The 18,996-nt window shown below is 50.1% G+C and overlaps 1 protein-coding gene and 1 pseudogene across 1 annotated transcript; both read left to right on the forward strand.

Annotated features, from left to right (window-relative positions):
* The first annotated feature begins 5,830 nt into the window (after positions 1–5,830).
* Positions 5,831–9,025, forward strand: DUSP1 (dual specificity phosphatase 1). The gene is made up of 4 exons (XM_055285236.2): positions 5,831–6,540; positions 6,823–6,968; positions 7,335–7,554; positions 7,993–9,025. Exons 1-4 carry the CDS (start codon positions 6,174–6,176, stop codon positions 8,361–8,363), a joined length of 1,104 nt encoding a protein of 367 aa, XP_055141211.1. The 5' UTR covers positions 5,831–6,173; the 3' UTR covers positions 8,364–9,025.
* Positions 9,026–13,829: 4,804 nt separating this feature from the next.
* LOC129486008 (cyclin-Q-like) lies at positions 13,830–15,297 on the forward strand (annotated as a pseudogene).
* The last annotated feature ends 3,699 nt before the right edge of the window (positions 15,298–18,996 follow it).

Genomic DNA, 18,996 nt, shown 5'->3' on the forward strand with positions numbered 1-18,996 from the left:
TACTGGCTCTAAGATGTCATCAGTTCTGAGGCCCTTTCATTAATTTGTGCACCATTAAGAAAGGAAAATGCTGTCAATTAATGACATGCCTCCAATTGTTACACTCTGAGAAATGCTAAAATATGAAAACCGTGCCTTCAACACAATGAATTATATGATGAAAGCAATTACTGCTTTTAAAAACATCGGAAGGGAAGAAGATTTTATAAATATCCATATAATAATAATAACAAAGTTTTCTAAATACTTACTTTGTGCCAAGCATTGTTCTACAGTACTTTTCATCCATGAGCTCCTATCAGGGGTTGGCAAACTTTTCCTGTAAGGGGACGGGGGTAAATATTTGAGGCTTTCTGAGCCATACTGTCTCTGTCACAATATACACCTCCCATTGTAGTGTGACAGCAGCCACAAATACCACGTAAAGGAATGGGTGTGGCTGTGTTCCAATAAATATTTATGGACACTGAAGTTTGAATTTTATATGACATTCACATGTCATAAAATGAGATTCTTCTTTTGATTTTTTCCCCCAACCATTTAAAATATAAAAACCAGTCTTAGTTTGTGGTTTGTACAGAAGGAGGTAGTGAGCTAGGTTTGGCTCACAGGCTCTAGTGTGCCAATCACTGTCTTACATAACCTTCCTATCAGCCCTACAAGATCGATACGATTATTATTCCCACTTTAAAGATGAGAAAACTGAGTCTCATAGAGGTAGTAACTTGCCCAAATACACACAGCTGGTGAGTAAGCAAGCTGGGATTCTAATCCAGGCAGTCTAACTCTGTAACTTGGTTTTAACAACAATGCTGTTACCTACATATGGTTGCCTTCTAATCTTATCTTTTATTCTTTGTTACAAAAGTTACACATTTAAGTTTAAAAAGTTCAGATCAGGCCGGGCGCGGTGGCTCAAACCTGTAATCCCAGCACTTTGGGAGGCCGAGGCGGGCGGATCACGAGGTCAGGAGATCGAGACCATCCTGGCTAACACGGTGAAACCCCGTCTCTACTAAAAATACAAAAAATTAGCCGGGCGTGTTGGCGGGCGCCTGTAGTCCCAGCTACTCAGGAGGCTGAGGCAGGAGAATGGCGTGAACCCGGGAGGCAGAACTTGCAGTGAGCCGAGATTGTGCCACTGCACTCCAGCCTGGGAGACAGAGCAAGACTCCGTCTCAAAAAAAAAAAAAAAAAAAAGTTCAGATCATTCAGAATCATAAGGAAGAAAATGAGAGGAACTCCTCCACCCTCCACAGATAAACACTGTTAAGGGTTTGGACACACAGCTCACACAATGCTGACTACAGTTAGAATGTTCTGAACACTGTGTGACTTTGGACAGATTGCCTAACCTCTCTGGGCCCTTGCCTCTCAAATGAGGAGGTTAGACAGGATGACACAGCTCTGTGGGCCCTGCCAGGTCTGAGCATGGAGATCTGTTTGTAAAGATTGTGCAATGGCAGCTAGCTCTGTCCCAACTGCCTGGGTGTAGAGGGTGAAGTCAGCCCCTTGCCAGTCCCTCAAGGTAGGCCCGAGTGGCTAGAGTCTCTTTAGCAGCGGCACTAGGGCCTGAGTTGGGAGTCTTAGAAGGCTCCAGGCTCCCTGCTGGGCTGACACCAGGGACCACCCTGTCTAGCGAGAAGAGCTCCAGGAAGCTGGGAGGCAGAGGCTTCAGGCAGTGCTGCTGGACATGGGGCTGGCAGACACGGAGGCCTCAACAGACCCAGGCCCAGCTCCCTCTCTCAAGTCAGACAGGCACTGGGTTTGGATCTGTGTCTGATGATTATCAGCTTTATAACCTTAGGCATGTGACCTCTGGCATGTCTCCTCTCTGAGCCTCTTTCCTTGCCTATAAAATGGGGACAACAAGCACCTCATAGGATCATTGATAGATTCATGGAATGATACCTGTAATGCACCTGGCCCAGAGGTGAGGCCTAATAAGTGTCAATGACCACCCTTCTCTCTTCTGACACTTTTCAACAGTACCCTTTGAAACAATTCTACCGTTTCCCAAATTGTGAACCTACTATGTGCCAGGCACTGCATCAAAGGTAGTAGGATGGGGAGTGCAATGCTGAGAAAAACACACCCCTTGCCCTCAAGCTGACAAACTTACAACCTGGGGGGAGTATGACAAAGATCCAGGTGACTTGTACACAATCAGAATACATGGACAATGTCCTCCAGACGCAGGAGAGGGAGAAATTGGAGAAACCAGAGGAGTCTTCACCTGGAAAGACTGTGGGGGAGCCCAGAGGGGCCACTGTCTGGCAGGGGGAGGGGGAGGAATGTGAGCAAAGATGTGGGAGAGGACAAGAACATTCTAGGAACACAGGCCCACAGAATTTTCCTGGAGCACAAGAGAGAAAGCACAGAGAGTGGGAAGCTGAGCCATATAGATGGTTGAGGCCCAGTGGCAGTGAGTTTTGGATTTGCTAAGAAATGGGGAGTTATAGAAGGATATTGAGGGGAGGAACCCCCAAACAGCACAGGGGAGATAGGAAAAAGGCCGTGGGTTCTGAAAGAGGGAACATGAATGTGGGGCCCTGCTCCCCCTCTTGAGAACACCCTCTTTGGGTGTCATCCACATCAGGTTCTTATACACTGTTTTACTTGGTCCTAAATGGATGTTATTCCCAGTTTACAAACGGGGAAACAGAGGCACAGAAATGGTAAGCTACTTGCCCAAGGTCACCGAGCGGACAGTGAGCGGGGGCCTCTTTCTGACTGTCATCAGCGGGAGCTCAACTCTTTTCTCTTCCTGTGATCCCAAGAGAGATCCAAAGCCGCCTTTGAGAGCAGGATTAGGACAGGGATTGTGAGCTAGGGCCAACCCTGGCTACACTGAGTCTCCCCAGAGTCCCTGGAGGTGAATGTTATTATTATTCTCTCCATCATGGGAAGGAGGGGGTGGAGCTCAGCACCATGGGGGCACTTACTCAAGGCCACACATTAAAGGTAGAAAATCCAGGCCAGCTTTTTGGGGAGTATGGAACCCTGAACCCTTCTTCCCGCTATTCCACACTGTCTCCAGGTTGATTCCTAAGCAGGACTAGGTAGAATTGGAAACAGCCCAGGTCAGAAAGGCCCAATTCTCTCCCCTGAGTCAACATACACTGATTTATCTGCTTCACTCCCTCTGGCAGCCAGGCCCACAAGGCCAGTCTCTCACTCCTTCTGTGGGTACAGAGACCAGATTATGCTGGGCTCTCTTTGGCTCCATCCTCAGTCAGAAGCAGCATCTCCACTGCCTGGATTGGGGGCCTAGGTGGCTACACGTTTACCACTTGTCTCCGGGCAGGTGACCCACTGACAAGAGCACTGTGTGTTAGTGGGTCTTAAAGAGGAGCTCTCCCTGAGCTGGGCCCCTGTCCACTGACGTCTCTCATAAGCAGATGGCTTGCAGTGACCTTCTCCCTGGTTCTGAGGCAAGTCTCTGAAAGGCACAGGGCATGATGATATATAAAGAACCATTTTGCTGGGAAGGGGAAACCCTAGAGATACAGTGAATCATGAAGAGCAGAGGTGAGGTAGGGCCTGGGTTCCCTAAACCCCCCATCTCTCACTTGGGCCTCAAACCATCTACAAAGTGGGCCAGTGTAGACGCACTGTACAGATGTGGGCTCGGAGGCTCAGTAGGGGTTGAGACTCACCTCTGACCATCCAGCAGCAAAATGACAGGGTTCAAGTCTACTCTCTGCACTCTTTCCAGCAAGGGAGGAGAGAGAAAAGCGAGAGAGGCCAGCAGACACCTGGCTCTAGGGCCAGACTCTGTGCCACTACTACTGTGATAATGGTATTAAAAAGTTTTCTTTTCTTTCTTTTTTTTTTTTTTTTTTTTTTGAGACAGAGTCTTGCTCTGTCACCAGGCTGGAATGCAGTGGCGTGATCTTGGCTCACTGCAACCTCCGCCTCCCCGGTTCAAGCCATTCTCTTGCCTCAGCCTCTCGAGTAACTGAGATTACAGGCGCCCACCACCATGCCCAGCTAATTTTTGTATTTTTAGTAGAGACGGGGTTTCACCATGTTGGCCAGGATGGTCTCGATCTCCTGACCTCATGATCCGCCCGCCTCGGCCTCCCAAAGTGCTGGGATTACAGGCGTGAGCCACAGCGCCCAGCTCTTAAAAAAGTTTTCTTTTTGAAAAATTTCGGTAGGGGAAGGTGTAATAAATGCTCTTGGTGAGAAAAAAAATGGGACAAATCAAGTCGGTATGCAGTAAAAAGTCAGCAGCTGTTAACATTCTATGATTCAACGCAAAAACTATGTTGAGGTCCTCAGCTGAATAAGTAGTATAAACAATTTCTTTTTCTTCTATCTCTCCATACAGGGAGGGTGTTGCTCTTATCTGAGGACCTCTTTGCTGTCCTCGACCAATGTTCAAATGAAGGTAGAAAACGCCCTTTTTAAAAAAAGCACTCCATGCCCTGAACTTTTCTAGAAGAATCCAGGCAGAACATTTGCGCAGGCGAAAACACACAAGCTAAGTGAGGCAAATGCAGAAGTTGCCACTGGTGATACAGCTCGCACAGCGACGACACAGGGTGGCCCGCGAAATCCCCTCCCCCAGGAGGGGAGGAAACCGCAGAATGTTCCTGACTCGGCACCCGGGTGGGTGGCGCAATGTTTATGTTTGTGTACCTAGCGCGTCGCGTCGCTGCAGCAGGCTCCACTGTCCAGGGGGCCGTCACTGGGACTCAGGGCACGGATATCGCTGGGCGGGGCGGGGGTCTTCCCAAGCGTTGCGATCCAGGTCCTGGCAATCCGCCCAGAATGGCCCGGGATTGGATTTTGCTTTCGGCCTATAACGGCCGCGACTACAGGGAGCGAGGGTTGTGGCCGGCTTCTGTTCCGGGTTGGAGCCCCCCAGCCCAGAGCTTAGTGGGCGCTCACTCAGTATACTGCCTATTTGTATAATAAAGAAAGGAATGGAGACGCTCGGTCTGGAGCAAAGGTGACAGAAACGTGTCGAGCGGCCCCTGGGGGGCGCCGTCGAGTCGCGCTGCGGGTCGCCCCTCACCCCTCCAAACGCCAAACCCTGGAATCCACTGCGGGGCCTTGCGACTCCTCACCGGGATTTCAGCCCCCTGACCTGCCTCCCTTGGCTCCAAGTCTTCCGGGGGCCACAGGACTAGGAATAGCATTATTTCCCGGTGGGGGTTTGCTTGCTTACACTTTCATGGCAAATGTAGGTATTTTAAAGCCACCTTAAAGTCTGGGAAACAGGAAAGCATTGCCCTGAACCTCTCCGCCCCAACTCGCTGGAGTGGTTCTTGGTAGGGACGACTTTTCTATCGGCAGAGTTGTTCATTTTTCTCTAAACTTCATCTTAGGCGCCTCTTTGCTGCCGCCACCCCAGTAGTGTGGTTCTGGGCAAGTCAGTCGCTTCGCCTGGGGAACCTCAGTTTCCCCGCCTGTTAGTGATGAGGAAATGAGAGAAGGGGGCACGAGAGTATGCAAAAGCACAGGAAGCCCCTTTCGGTTCAGGTCGGCAGCCGAGGGGCACGGGGAAGGGGACTCGGGGAGGGAGAGAGGGAGGAGCGGCAAGGCCAAGGCAGGTGGCACGTCGCCCGTTCTCCCGGCCGCTCGCATCCCGGAGGTCAGCCTCAGCTGGCGGCCAGCCCTCCTCCCCGCTGGGCCTGGAGCGCGGCGCGGGCCCGGTCCCTGGGGACGCGCCAAGAGCAGGCCGGACAGCAGGGCGGGGGCCGGGCCGCGAGCCAGCGCGCGGCGAGCGGACCCAGCTCCGAGGCTGATGACGTCTTCCCCTCTGGCTCGGCGGCGCCTGGCCTGGCAGGGCGGGTGACGTCACCGCCCCGTCACGTGATCACCATTCAAACAAACGCCCCCCTCCCCCTTTGCGCGGGTCTGGCCCGCCCAGTCCCCCAGAGGCCGCATATAAACGCGCTCCCCGGACCAGGCTCGCTGCGAAGGACATTTGGGCTGTGTGTGCGACGCGGGTCGGAGGGGCAGTCGGGGGAACTGCGAAGAAGCCGAGGAGCCCGGAGCCCCGCGTGACGCTCCACTCTCAGTCCAAAAGCGGCTTTTGGTTCGGCGCAGAGAGACCCGGGCGTCTAGCTTTTCCTCGAAAAGCGCCGCCCTGCCCTTGGCCCCGAGGACAGACAAAGAGCACCGCAGGGCCGATCACGCTGGGGGCGCTGAGGCCGGCCATGGTCATGGAAGTGGGCACCCTGGACGCTGGAGGCCTGCGGGCGCTGCTGGGGGAGCGAGCGGCGCAATGCCTGCTGCTGGACTGCCGCTCCTTCTTCGCTTTCAACGCCGGCCACATCGCCGGCTCTGTCAACGTGCGCTTCAGCACCATCGTGCGGCGCCGGGCCAAGGGCGCCATGGGCTTGGAGCACATCGTGCCCAACGCCGAGCTGCGCGGCCGCCTGCTGGCCGGCGCCTACCACGCAGTGGTGTTGCTGGACGACCGCAGCGCCGCCCTGGACGGCGCCAAGCGCGACGGCACCCTGGCCCTGGCGGCCGGCGCGCTCTGCCGCGAGGCCCGCGCCGCGCAAGTCTTCTTCCTCAAAGGTACGCCCTCGGGGAAGCTCGGGGCGGGCCGCACACCCCTGAGGTTTTGCCCGGTACCCCTGGCTCTCGGCTCCCGGGAGGTCGCCCCACCTGCAGCGCGTGGGCGCTGGAGTACATTTGTCTCTGGAACTTGTCATTGGCTTTGTTTGGCTCTGGGAACAAAGACTTGCCTGGGCCTTTCCGATGTAAACTTCCAGCCTTTGGTGGGTGGGGGAGTTGTATGAAGGTGCACTGTCCCGGCGTCACTAATGGGAAAAAAAAAAAATGTCTTTGTATTCCCAGGAGGATACGAAGCGTTTTCGGCTTCCTGCCCAGAGCTGTGCAGCAAACAGTCGACCCCCATGGGGCTCAGCCTTCCCCTGAGTACTAGCGTCCCTGACAGCGCGGAATCTGGGTGCAGTTCCTGCAGTACCCCACTCTACGATCAGGTTAGTAGGTGTCCCTGCCACAGGGGACAAGTAAGAACTGGCAAAGGCATGGAAGAGTAGTGCCAGGGAGAATATAGAAAGTGACCTGCATCATTATTTATAACGGAGGGGACACAGGGATATGATTTAATCCACAGTTAAGTGGTCTGATGGAGCCGAGTCTCTAATTGTAGGCTCTGCAGAAATGAACTTGCTGGTCCTGCCCAGGCAGATGGGCTTAGTTCCCTATTTATTTATCCTCCAGCAACACAACTGAGTTCACTCCGTATCTGAAATTGACTTTTCCAGCAGAAAGTTTTTGTGGGTATGGGCACTGGCCGTAGCTTTGAGCAAGCTTGATGAATGTTGGATATTTCTGGATTTCAGGGTGGCCCGGTGGAAATCCTGCCCTTTCTCTACCTGGGCAGTGCCTATCACGCTTCCCGCAAGGACATGCTGGATGCCTTGGGCATCACTGCCTTGATCAACGTCTCAGCCAATTGTCCCAACCACTTTGAGGGTCACTACCAGTACAAGAGCATCCCTGTGGAGGACAACCACAAGGCAGACATCAGCTCCTGGTTCAACGAGGCCATTGACTTCATAGGTAAATGGAATGGATGCCTGGGGCTTTTCTGCCTCTCTCTTCTCATTTTAGCCCCTAAGCCCAACCTCTGTGGCAAGAGCTTGAAGTCTTCTGAGCCTTCTTCCACACATTCAGTATCAGTCTGGTGTGGGCAGCATTCCTGTAAGATAGGAATTTGATTCGATGTCCCACTTTACAGATTTGCAAACTGGGGCTCACAAAGTTGAATTGACTGAGATCTGTCTGCTAAGTGGAAACCCCCAGACTGAGTTTAAATCCTGTGCCATCCTTCGCACAGTGCCCACGTTGCCTCCATGAACAGTATCCCTGTGATGGCATGTGGTGATGTTTGACCATTTCTAGACAAGACACACATGACCTTTCTCAGATACACTGTACCTGGGCTCGGGGTGGTTCTCCTGAGCTCTCAAGTAACCAGCTGCTCCTTTTGTTTTCCAGACTCCATCAAGAATGCTGGAGGAAGGGTGTTTGTCCACTGCCAGGCAGGCATTTCCCGGTCAGCCACCATCTGCCTTGCCTACCTCATGAGGACTAACCGAGTCAAGCTGGACGAGGCCTTTGAGTTTGTGAAGCAGAGGCGAAGCATCATCTCTCCCAACTTCAGCTTCATGGGCCAGCTGCTGCAGTTTGAGTCCCAGGTGCTGGCCCCACACTGCTCGGCAGAGGCTGGGAGCCCCGCCATGGCTGTGCTGGACCGAGGCACCTCCACCACCACCGTGTTCAACTTCCCCGTCTCCATCCCTGTCCACTCCACGAACAGTGCGCTGAGCTACCTTCAGAGCCCCATCACGACCTCTCCCAGCTGCTGAAAGGCCACGGGAGGTGAGGCTCTTCACATCCCACTGGGACTCCAGGCTCCTTGAGAGGAGAAATGCAATAACTGGGAGGGGCTCGAGAGGGCTGGTCCTTATTTATTTAACTTCACCCGAGTTCCACTGGGTTCCTAAGCAGTCATCGTGATGACTTAGCGTCAAGACATCTGCTGAACTCAGCACATTCGGGACCAATATAGAGTGGGTACATCAAGTCCATCTGACAAAATGGGGCAGAAGAGAAAGGACTCTGTGAGCCGGTTTCTTTTTGCTCGCCCCTGTTTTTTGTAGAATCTCTTCATGCTTGACATACCTACCAGTATTATCATTCCCGACGACACATACACATATGAGAATATACCTTATTTATTTTTGTGTAGGTGTCTGCCTTCACAAATGTCATTGTCTACTCCTAGAAGAACCAAATACCTCAATTTTTGTTTTTGAGTACTGTACTATCCTGTAAATATATCGTAAGCAGGTTTGTTTTCAGCACTGATGGAAGATACCAGTGTTGGGTTTTTTTTAGTTGCCAACAGTTGTATGTTTGCTGATTATTTATGACCTGAAATAATATATTTCTTCTTCTAAGAAGACATTTTGTTACATAAGGATGACTTTTTTATACAATGGAATAAATTATGGCATTTCTATTGAAATTTCAATGCTTTTATTTCTTTGGCAACCACACCCAATCCCTCTCCCACTAGTGAACTAGGGAAGAATTTCGACAAGGGCCTGCAGAATGTGTTGAGATCTGATCCCATGCCCTGTGGTGGCCCGTTGGTCCCATGAAATGGCTGGGTTGCAAGGGAGGAAGACAAGTGAGTATCATGAAACACCAGACGCTACAGCTGAACTCTTAGTATTGGATCAGTGTGTCTACCCATGCCCATTTTAGCAGGTCTGTAACCTACCATGTCACCCAGGATGCCAAGGTGTCCCCAGAGCCAAAGCTAGGAGGAAATAGCCACTTGCCTGGATTGCCTTCTTCATTTAATACCCTCCTCAGGTTAATATAAAAAGTCGCCTTCCCATCTCTGAGCTGTGCTGGAGTTATGAGGAGACAAAAGTTTTTCCAAACACATGACATAAGGCAGGTGTGTGCTACCTGCCCCCAGAGAAACTCAGCAAGGCCTTTTGCAAATGAGATGCTGAGACCCAGCATGGCTAAGTGGCAGAAATAGGAGAATTGGAATCTGCATCTGTTTCGGACTTTCACCTGCCCATCTCATGGCTTTTTTTTTTTTTAGACGGAGTCTCACTCTGTTGCCCAGGCTGGAGTGCACTGGCGTGAGCTTGGCTCACTGCAACCTCCGCCTGCCAGGTTCAAGCCATTCTCCTGCCTCAGCTTCCTAAGTAGCTGGGATTACAGGTGCGCGTCACCATGCCTGGCTAATTTTTGTATTTTTAGTAGAGACAGGGTTTCACCATGTTGGCCAGGCTGGTCTCGAACTCCTGACCTATCTTTTTGCTTTTAAAAAGGCTTTTGTTATTGTGAAAATTTAAATACATTGGCAAAAAAAAAAAAAAAAATCCAATCACTATAAGCAAATACCATGTAAAGAAATCACCCGCAACAGCCCATCCCCAACCTGACCATTGCTAACATTGTGGAGGACATTCACGCTGTCGTTTCTGCATATAGACGTGGCATTTTTGGTCGTTGCCTCCTTCAGGTCACCTGCTGCTCTGATTTCATAATTTTGTTGAAGATAAGCAATTAAACCTGACTTGTTCTAGGATAATATTCTGAATTTGTACTCCTTTGCCAAGCAGGCAAAAAACAGAAAAGATGCAATTGCTACGGACCCATAATCCAGTCTATAATATTGAGTTAAGAAACAGCAAAGCTCTTGGATTACTGGCCCCTTAGCGCCCCACCCCATTCTTTGTTTCTGGACAAAGTGCTATGGGAAGCAGAAAAGGAAATATCCCATTCGCCTTATCCGGGAGCACCCTGTGCTATGGTTCTGGTCCTGTCCTGTTGTTCAAGGTCTTTACACAGAATCAGTGCCCTTGACTTTGCCCCTCTGGCTCACCGTCTGCCACTTGACTCCCAGAGTCTGAAAGATCCCTGTGTTCTAAGTTCTAAGAACTTACCCTGGGCTGGCAAGCTCATTTCCTCAGCTGGGTTTCCGATTACAAGTATGTTCATGCCTATCAAAACAAATCGTACCCAGTGTTTTTATCAAAGCCTAGAAATTTACTATTGTAACTCTCTCTCTCCGTGGAAATGTACCAGCGACATCGAGTCTGTGACAGATGCCATGGCTGACTTCTCCGTGGGCTAGGGCCTTCACTTTCTGCTTGGCAGGCACTGGCTGAACCAAAATTAATCTCCAGTGTGATCCACGCAGTGGAAAATTACAGCGGCTGCCTAAGGGAGCCGCCAGTGAAAACAAGTCACTCACTTCTCCCGGCTCAAGCCACTCTGCCTCATGCCAGCCCTGAGAGCCAGAGATGATAACCCCCTATCCCCATGTACCAGAGTCACTGTGTTCAGACCCTCCAGAAAATCTCATATTTGGCCTCAAACTGCTTTCCTTGGGAAAAAATTAATACCTCGTGATGAAAGATACTTAAAGTCTATTAATGTGTTTGTTTCCCAGGAAGAGATTGAAATAAGACTTTTAATACTGATAATGTGGCAATGATGGTTGCCAGTTTTAGAGTGAGCACTGTGTACCAGGTACTGCTAAGGTTAAGTAACCTTTAACAGCAATCCCCATTTTATAGAGGACAAAACTGAGGCTCACTTGTGAGAAAGACATGGACTGATGAATGTAAAGTGCCTGGCACACAGTGGGCCATGGAGAAATGTTTCCATCCCCTTGTCTCTGTCCTAATGGCTTCTGGCAGTTCTCCTGGCTCAGTTTTCCCACCCTGTAAAATGACCAATTTGCACTGGATCTGAGTACTGTTCTTCCCATCTCTCTAATTCTGGGATGTAGAAAATGCATCAATGCATACTTTATGCTTTTCTGTGGTTTCCAGGCACCCATTATTTCATTATACCTCTAACACTCCCCTTCCCCCACCTCCACCGCATCCTCTCCTTTCCTTGGAATTTTTGCAAATCGTAGCTAATTTGCTTTAGACTTGCAGCCTCTGGCGTCCCTTTCCCTCCCTACCCTGGCCTGTCGGAGGATGACATCATTGTGTGTACACCTTTAAGATTATATAAATCTGTGATCCTACAGTGGCCTCCATCCCCATGGTAACGCGGAGGAGTTTCCCTTTTGTGAGGAAAGCTGTCATGTCACTTCCTGCTGCTGACAAATCAGTTTAGGAGATTAAAATAAAGGGGGGCGGGGTGCCTCTGAGAAGTGCTGGCTGCGGTGGTTTCTGGTTGCCATACACAGAGGCAAACAATGCCGCTGCGGCCCCGCCCCACGCCCGCCGGGTGGATCCAGGTCATCCCGGGCTGTTTTTCTCTGCAGGTTGCTTTCTGGAGAGCAGATGGGAGGGCTGCTCACCTCTTTTCCAGAGCTCTGCGGGGTGAGCCTGTTTGAGAACAGCCTGTAGGTGCAGACCAGCAGCCCTGCTCCCCTCTGCCCGCCGAGGAGCTGTCTTCCACCCTGTGGAGAACAAAGGGTGTGCTCTCTGCTAGCGCCACAGTGGACAAAACTGCTCTGCCGAGGAAGATAAGCTCATAGCCACCTTTTCCTTGACTGTGGCTTTTAAAGCTAGGCAGGAGGCCCACACATTCATTCACTCATTCATTCATTCATTCATTCGCTCATTCATTCATTCATGTGTTCAACAGATATTGATAAGTATAGTCTCATGGGATACTTTGGTGCAAGACAAAATTCCTACTTATAAGTAGCTAAAATTACTTTTGCTATTTTCGCTAAACAGCAAAAGTAATATTACTTTGTCACTTGCCATCTCATGGCACTATATATGAGGGGGTTATAGAAATAAGATAATCACAAAATAAGATAAGGATGAAGGCTATGAAGGCAGGATAAACTAAGACCTGAATGATATAACCCAGTTGCCCATTTGAGAGGTGAACTGGAAAGAGGGCTGCAAGGCCAGGAGAGCAGCAAAGACCTGAGGTTTGAGAGGTATGTTTGTGGACTAGTGGATACAGCATGTGATTTGGAGTTGGCTTAGACCTAAGTTCAAGTCCTGACTCTGCCACCTGTTAGTGGTGTGTAAGCTATCAAACTCTTTTTTTTTTTTTTTTTTGAGATGGAGTCTTGCTCAGCCTCTAGGCTGGAGTGCAGTGGCGCAATCTCAGCTCACTGCAACCTCCAACTCCCTGGTTCAAGCGATTCTCCCAAGCGATTCTCCTGACTCAGCCTCCTAAGTAGCTGGGACTACAGGCACGAGCCACCACGCCCAGCTAATTTTTGTATTTTTAGTAGAGACAGGGTTTCACCAGGTTGGCCAGGATGGTCTCTATCTCCTGACCTTGTGATCCACCTGCCTGGGCCTCCGAAAGTACTAGGATTACAGGCATGAGCCACGGTGCCCGGCCTGCTGTCAAACTCTTTAACCTGTTTTCCCAATCTGTAATATGGCCCAGTAATATCGTTCTCTTGTGACTCAGCTGCTCCCCATTCTGTCCCTCAAGCAGGAGCTCCCCTCCCGAGTGTCCCAAAGGAAAACAAAAGTGGGCTGCCTCGCCAAAGTGGCACCCTGGGCCCGCATCGGACAATGCTTTTCTCTGGGCCATCAGAGCTTTGGAGAAGTGGCCTCTGTTCTGAGCCCATCTAGCCCTGCTCCACTTTTGGGGCCTCAGTACCCTCATGTGTAAGAAGAACCTGCAGTGAACCTCATCTACTCTCCTCTCCCACCCATCTGCCAGTGCTAAGTCCCTTCCATACCCAAACTTGGGAGGGTCCTGGAATCCCCAGGGTTCCTGAAGGCTGGTTCAGGGAGACAAAGTGGGGAGGAAATAGACACTTTCTGGGAAGAGGCAGTGAGGGATCCTGGACCTTCAGAAGGTCGGTTGGTGTTTTGGAGATGTGACTGGTTCTTGCAGGAATGGGTTCCCCTAAAAGGGCCTGTGGGGTCACTGCATACTTCTGACCCCTGGGCCCTCCTTCCCTCCCAGCCTGCACAGCCCTCTGCAGTGGAGCACACTGCAAAGATGGGATTTAAAGTTTCACCAAGATCGACACCAATCATTCACTCATTCAATAAACATATTTTAAGTACCCATGGTTTGTAAAACACTCAATAGATGTGAAAATCATACCACCAAAGGAAATTTTGAGATTCTGTTCCAAATACCTGGGACAAAACTGATAGGTCCAACTAGTGTCTGTATGACTTTGAGTGGATTATTTCTCCTCTCAAACCCTCAGTTTTGACATCTCTAAAAAGGGAGTTAGACCCTTGGGTGCGGGCCCTGCGGGGCGGGGCGGAGGAGTGGCGAGCACCCCCCCGCTCTGCTGGCCTCTGCGCGCGGGGCCGCCTCTCCTTCTCCCGGGGCCACCGGGCCTCATGGAAGCCCTGGAGGGCGGCGGAGGGGGGGCCTGCAGCGCGGGGCCCCGAGGGGCAGCCGGCACCCGAAGCCAGGGTGCACTTCCGAGTGGCGAGGTTCATCATGGAGGCAGGTGTCAAGCTAGGGATGAGGTCCGTTCCCATTGCCACTGCTCGCACCATTTACCATAAGTTCTTCTGCGATACCAACCTGGACGCTTATGACCCTTACCTGATTGCCGTGTCTTCCATTTACTTGGCCGGCAAAGTGGAAGAGCAGCACCTGTGGACTCGCGACATCATCAATGTGTCCAACAGGTATTTTAACCCAAGCGGTGAGCCCCTGGAATTGGACTCCCGCTTCTGGGAGCTCCGCGACAGCATTGTGCAGTGTGAGCTTCTCATGCTGAGAGTTCCGCGCTTCCAGGTCTCCTTCTAGCATCCACACAAGTACCTGCTCCACTACCTGGTTTCCCTCAAGAACTGGCTGAACTGCCACAGCTGGCAGCGGACCCCGGTTGCCGTCACTGCTTGGGCCCTGCTGCGGGACAGCTACTACGTGGGGCTGTGCCTCCGCTTCCAGGCCCAGCACATCGCGGTGGCGGTGCTCTACCTGGCCCTGCAGGTCTACGGAGTTGAGGTACCCGCAGAGGTTGAGGCTGAGAAGCCGTGGTGGCAGGTGTTTGGTGACGACCTTATCAAGCCAATCATTGATAATATTGTGTCTGATCTCATTCAGATTTATACCGTGGACACAGAGATCCCCTAAGGTCTTGGCCCAGGCCTGCCCAAAGAGAAACCCAGGATGGTCGGATGCCTGGGGACATTGCCACCACGTCGCCATGACGGCTGGTCCCCAGAGGACCAGCTGGGAGGACTGGTTGTGCTGCTGGAGAAGGGCTGGAGAAGGCGATGGCATGCTGCCGCTTTGACAGTCCCTAGCAGTCGCGGTCCAGATGATGGGAGCCGCGCCTCCAGCGGGCAGGCCGGGAGTGCACTGTGTGCAGCTGATCCAAGGCAGCCACATCTGCTTTTGTCCTTTGAGAGGACTCTGACTACAATCGAGGCATGACATCAATGAAAGGAAAATCATGAAATCGATGAGACTGAATCCCTAGGGATTTTTTTAAAGCCAGATCTATAGCGAGAATGAATGTGCAACATGGCTGAAATCTATTTTGTGTAATAAAAAGTGATGCAAGTCAAAAAAAAATAAAATAAATAAAAAGGGAGTTACAGTATTTGCTTCATGGCCAGGTGCGGTGCTCACACCTGTTAATCCCAGTACTTCGGGAGGCTGAGGCAGGCAGATCACCTGAGGTCAGAAGTTCGAGACCAGCCCGACCAACATGGTGAAACCCTGTCTCTACCAAAAATACAAAATTAGCCAGGCATGGTGGTGCATGCCTGTAATCCCAGCTGCTTGGGAGGCTGAGGCAGGAGAATCGCTTAAACCTGGGAGGCGGAGGTTGCAGTGAGCCGAGATTGCGCCATTACACTCCAGCCTGGGCAACAAGAGTGAAACTCCATCTCAAAAAAAAAAAAAAAAAAAGTATTTGCTTCACTTCACATGGTAGCTGTCAAGATGAAATGAAATAGTATGTATAAAATGTTTTGCACAGTACCTGACACATAGTAAACAATAAATGTTAGCTATTTTAACCATCATTGTCATTATCTTCATCATTATAAGGGAAATATGAAAAAAGGAAAGAAACTCATATCTCTAGCCTAGGCCTCTCCCCTAACTGCAGACTTGAATAGCCAGTAGCTTCCTTGACATTTCCATTTGTTTGTCAAATAGACTCCCAAATTTGGCAATTCCAAAAACAAACCTTTGAGTCACCCAAAACCAGCTCCTTCTGCAGTCTTCCCACCTTTGTTAATAGCAACTTCATTCTTCCATTAGTTCAGGTCAAAAACTTTGGAGACACCCTTGAGTCCTCCCTTTCCCTCATAACCTACATTTCATTCAATGGCAAATTGAGACAGGTCCACTTTCAAACACATCCATTTCCCAAATATATCACTTCTCATCATTTCCAAAACCACTTCTCTGAGCTAGGCATGGTGACTCATGCCTGTAACCCTAGCACTTTAGGAGGCTGTGGCAGGAGGATCACTTGATGCCAGGAGTTTGAGACCAAACCTACCTCTCCGGTCCAGCCACCATCATATCTTGCCTACAGTGCTGCAGCCTCCAAGCTGGCTTCATTGCCTCAGCACAGCCCCTCTATGTCTATTCTCAACCAGAAGGCAAAGCTATCCTTTTAGTGTTGCGTTTAGGGCATTAGCTTCTGAGAACAAATTCTAGTTTCTAATTCCCTACAAATGTTTTTATCTTCATTATTGAAGAATTTTTTTTTTTTTTAGATGGAGTCTCGCTCTGTCACCCAGGCTGGAGTGCAGTGGTGTGATCTTGGCTCACTGCAACCTCCACCCCCCTGGGTTCAAGCGATTCTCCTGCCTCAGCCTCCTGAGTAGCTGGGATTACAGGTGTCTGCCACCCTGTCCGGCTAATTTTTGTATTTTTAGTAGAGACAGGGTTTCACCATGTTGGCCAGGGTGGTCTCGAACTCCTGACCTCAGCTGATCCACCTGCCTTGGCCTCCCAAAGTGTTGGGATTACAGGTGTGAGCTACTGTGCCCGGCCTCATTATTGAAGAGTTTTTCCTGGGTAAAGAATTCAAGTTTTGACCTTATTTAATCACTTTGAAGATACAATCCATTGTCTTCTGACTTGTTACATCTGCTGAGAAGTCAGCTATAACTGCCTTGTTGTCCCTCTGAGGGTGATCTGTATTTTTTCTCTGCTGTAGGAATTTCTCTTTGTTTTTTATTTTTAGCAGTTTTATTTATAATATGCCTATAGTTTTTTTTCCTGTTTATACTGCTTGTGATTCATGGGGTTTTTGAATCTGTGGTTTGATGCCTTTCATTTGCCTTGGATAATTCTCAGTTATTATTGCTTCATTTATATACTTTAGCATATTAAACAGAATTAATGTGTGTAACCAATAACTATCTGGATCCTTGTGTTTATTTCTGTTGCCTATTTTTTCTCTTGATTTTTGATTATGTTTCATTTTCTCATATTTTTGGTTGTCAGGCATTGTATATGAAAAACTTTAGAGATCATTTGAAGCTTAAGATAATGTTATTTTCCATTTGTAGGAGGTGTCTAGGGGTGTTAGGAACCCCACATCACCTTAATCCAAGCAGAGATTGAGATGGGTTGAGATGACCTGAAGCTGGGCTTTAGATCCTGTTATGACTGGTTCATTCTTAGTCCAAGGGTGTATCCCTTTGGAGTTTCAACTAAAAGCTTGGTGAATCTACCAGACCCTCCAGCCTGGATTTTTTTTTGGGGGGGTAATACTCCCAAAAACATAGGGGTGTGCCAGGATCTCCCTTGGTGTGCCCTGAGCTTTAACTTTCATCTGATTAGACCCATGAGTCTTTTAAAAGTTCCACTCAACTTCTTAGTCTTTGATCCTTTTATTTCAGAATTGGCAGATACCCTTTGGGGAAAAGAGGCCCCAAGGGCTGTGTTCATCCCTCTGACCGAAACTGCCTTCCTTCCTTCCCTTTCCTCCCTCCCTCCTTCCCTCCCTCCCTTCCTTCTTTCCTTCCTTCCTTCCCTCCCTCCCTCCCTCCCTCCCTCCCTCCTTCCTTCCTTCCTTCCTTCCTTCCTTCCTTCCTTCCTTCCTTCCCTTCTTTCTTTCTTTCTCTCACTTTCTTTCTCTCTCTCTCTTTCTTTCTCTCTCTCTCTCTCTCTTTCTCTTTTTCTTTCTTTCTTTCATCTTGAGGCACAGTTTCACTCTTGTTGCCCAGGCTAGAGTGCAACGGTGTGATCTCGGCTTACCGCAACCTCCGCCTCCTGGGTGCAAGCAATTCTCCTGCTTCAGCTTCCCGAGTAGCAGGGACTATAGGCATGCACCACAGCGCCCGGCTAATTTTGTATTTTTAGTAGAGACAGGGTTTCTCCATGTTAGTCAGGCTGGTCTCAAACTCTTGAACTCAGGTGATTCAGCTGCCTTGGCCTCCCGATGTGCTGAGATTACAGGCGTGAGCCACTGCGCCCAGCTCATCCCTCTGACTTTTCTTTTCCCAGGTCTTGGTCCCAAAGTTCCTCATTGCCTTTTAGTGTCATAATGCCTTTAAACGAAAATATGTTAATATTTTGTCCAACTTACCTTGTCCTCACCAGTAGAGTTGTTCTGAACTCCATGCTCTGCCATGGCTAGAAGGGAGCTAGGCTTTTAAAAATCCAGAGGGAAACTTTTAGCATATCAGGTAATTTTTCTCCTCTATTCAAACCCTCTCATGGCTCCCATCTCACTCAGACTAAAAGACACAGCCTAACAAAGGCTACAAGACCTGATACTGTCTTGCTGCACATCTCTGACCGCATCTTTGCCACTCTCCTCCCTCATTCATCTCTTCTAGCCAGCCCGGCCTCATTGCTTTATCTAGCACTGGCAACATTCACTCCTGCACTGGGCCCCATGCTCTTCTTTCTGCCTGGACCTTGGCCATCCTGCCCTTAGAACAGTGCCTGGCATGCAGGGGAGTGCTCAATGAATGTGATGGATAAGTGAAAGATCTTTGCAGGCTGCGGACAATTCCCTTCCCTCCTGGGTGGGTCCTGGTCCCAAGCTAGGGGGAAGTGATTCTTTGCTGTTCGACCAGCCTCTTTCCCTTCCTCATGAAGCAGTTTCCCTTGGAGACCTTCCCATAACACACAGTGGTGTGCGGATGAAATAAAGTGTGTGAAAGCACTTTGTAAGCAGGAAGCTACACGAGGGTCCTGGCCATTCAAGACCGGGGCCATCCTGGGGCTCAGCTTCTGGGGTCAGGGCTTTGGGTGTAGAAAGATAACGGGAAAATCTACCTCGGGGACTCCACTCTGAGCCCTGTCCTCCTACCCCTTCCCCCATATTTCCTCCCTCCTGTCCGAAGGAGAATTCCCCATGGCGTGTGCCTCCAACCAAGAGAAGAGGGCAGTGAGTGATTCATGGGGAAATCTGTAGGGCTGCTCGGGGCTTATGACTCACAGCTTCTCCTCCAATAGGAAGATTCGACATCCACGCTGAGTCTCCTGGAAATCTCCTTCGCCAAGGCCTCAGTGACCACTGGGGATTCTTTTCGGGACTCCCGCAGAGCTCTCAACAGCCACCTTCCTGGC

The sequence above is a fragment of the Symphalangus syndactylus genome, chromosome 7 (assembly GCF_028878055.3).
Source record: "Symphalangus syndactylus isolate Jambi chromosome 7, NHGRI_mSymSyn1-v2.1_pri, whole genome shotgun sequence".
NCBI classification, from domain to species: domain Eukaryota; kingdom Metazoa; phylum Chordata; class Mammalia; order Primates; family Hylobatidae; genus Symphalangus; species Symphalangus syndactylus.

What these genes read in the sequence shown, in the direction of transcription:
- DUSP1 (XM_055285236.2), top strand. Translation starts at nt 6,174, where the DNA reads ATGGTCATGGAAGTGGGCACCCTGGACGCTGGAGGCCTGCGGGCGCTG. An exon ending in GTACCCCACTCTACGATCAG is followed by an intron (nt 6,969 to 7,334) that starts GTTAGTAGGTGT and finishes TCTGGATTTCAG; the next exon opens with GGTGGCCCGGTGGAAATCCT. An exon ending in CGAGGCCATTGACTTCATAG is followed by an intron (nt 7,555 to 7,992) that starts GTAAATGGAATG and finishes TTTGTTTTCCAG; the next exon opens with ACTCCATCAAGAATGCTGGA.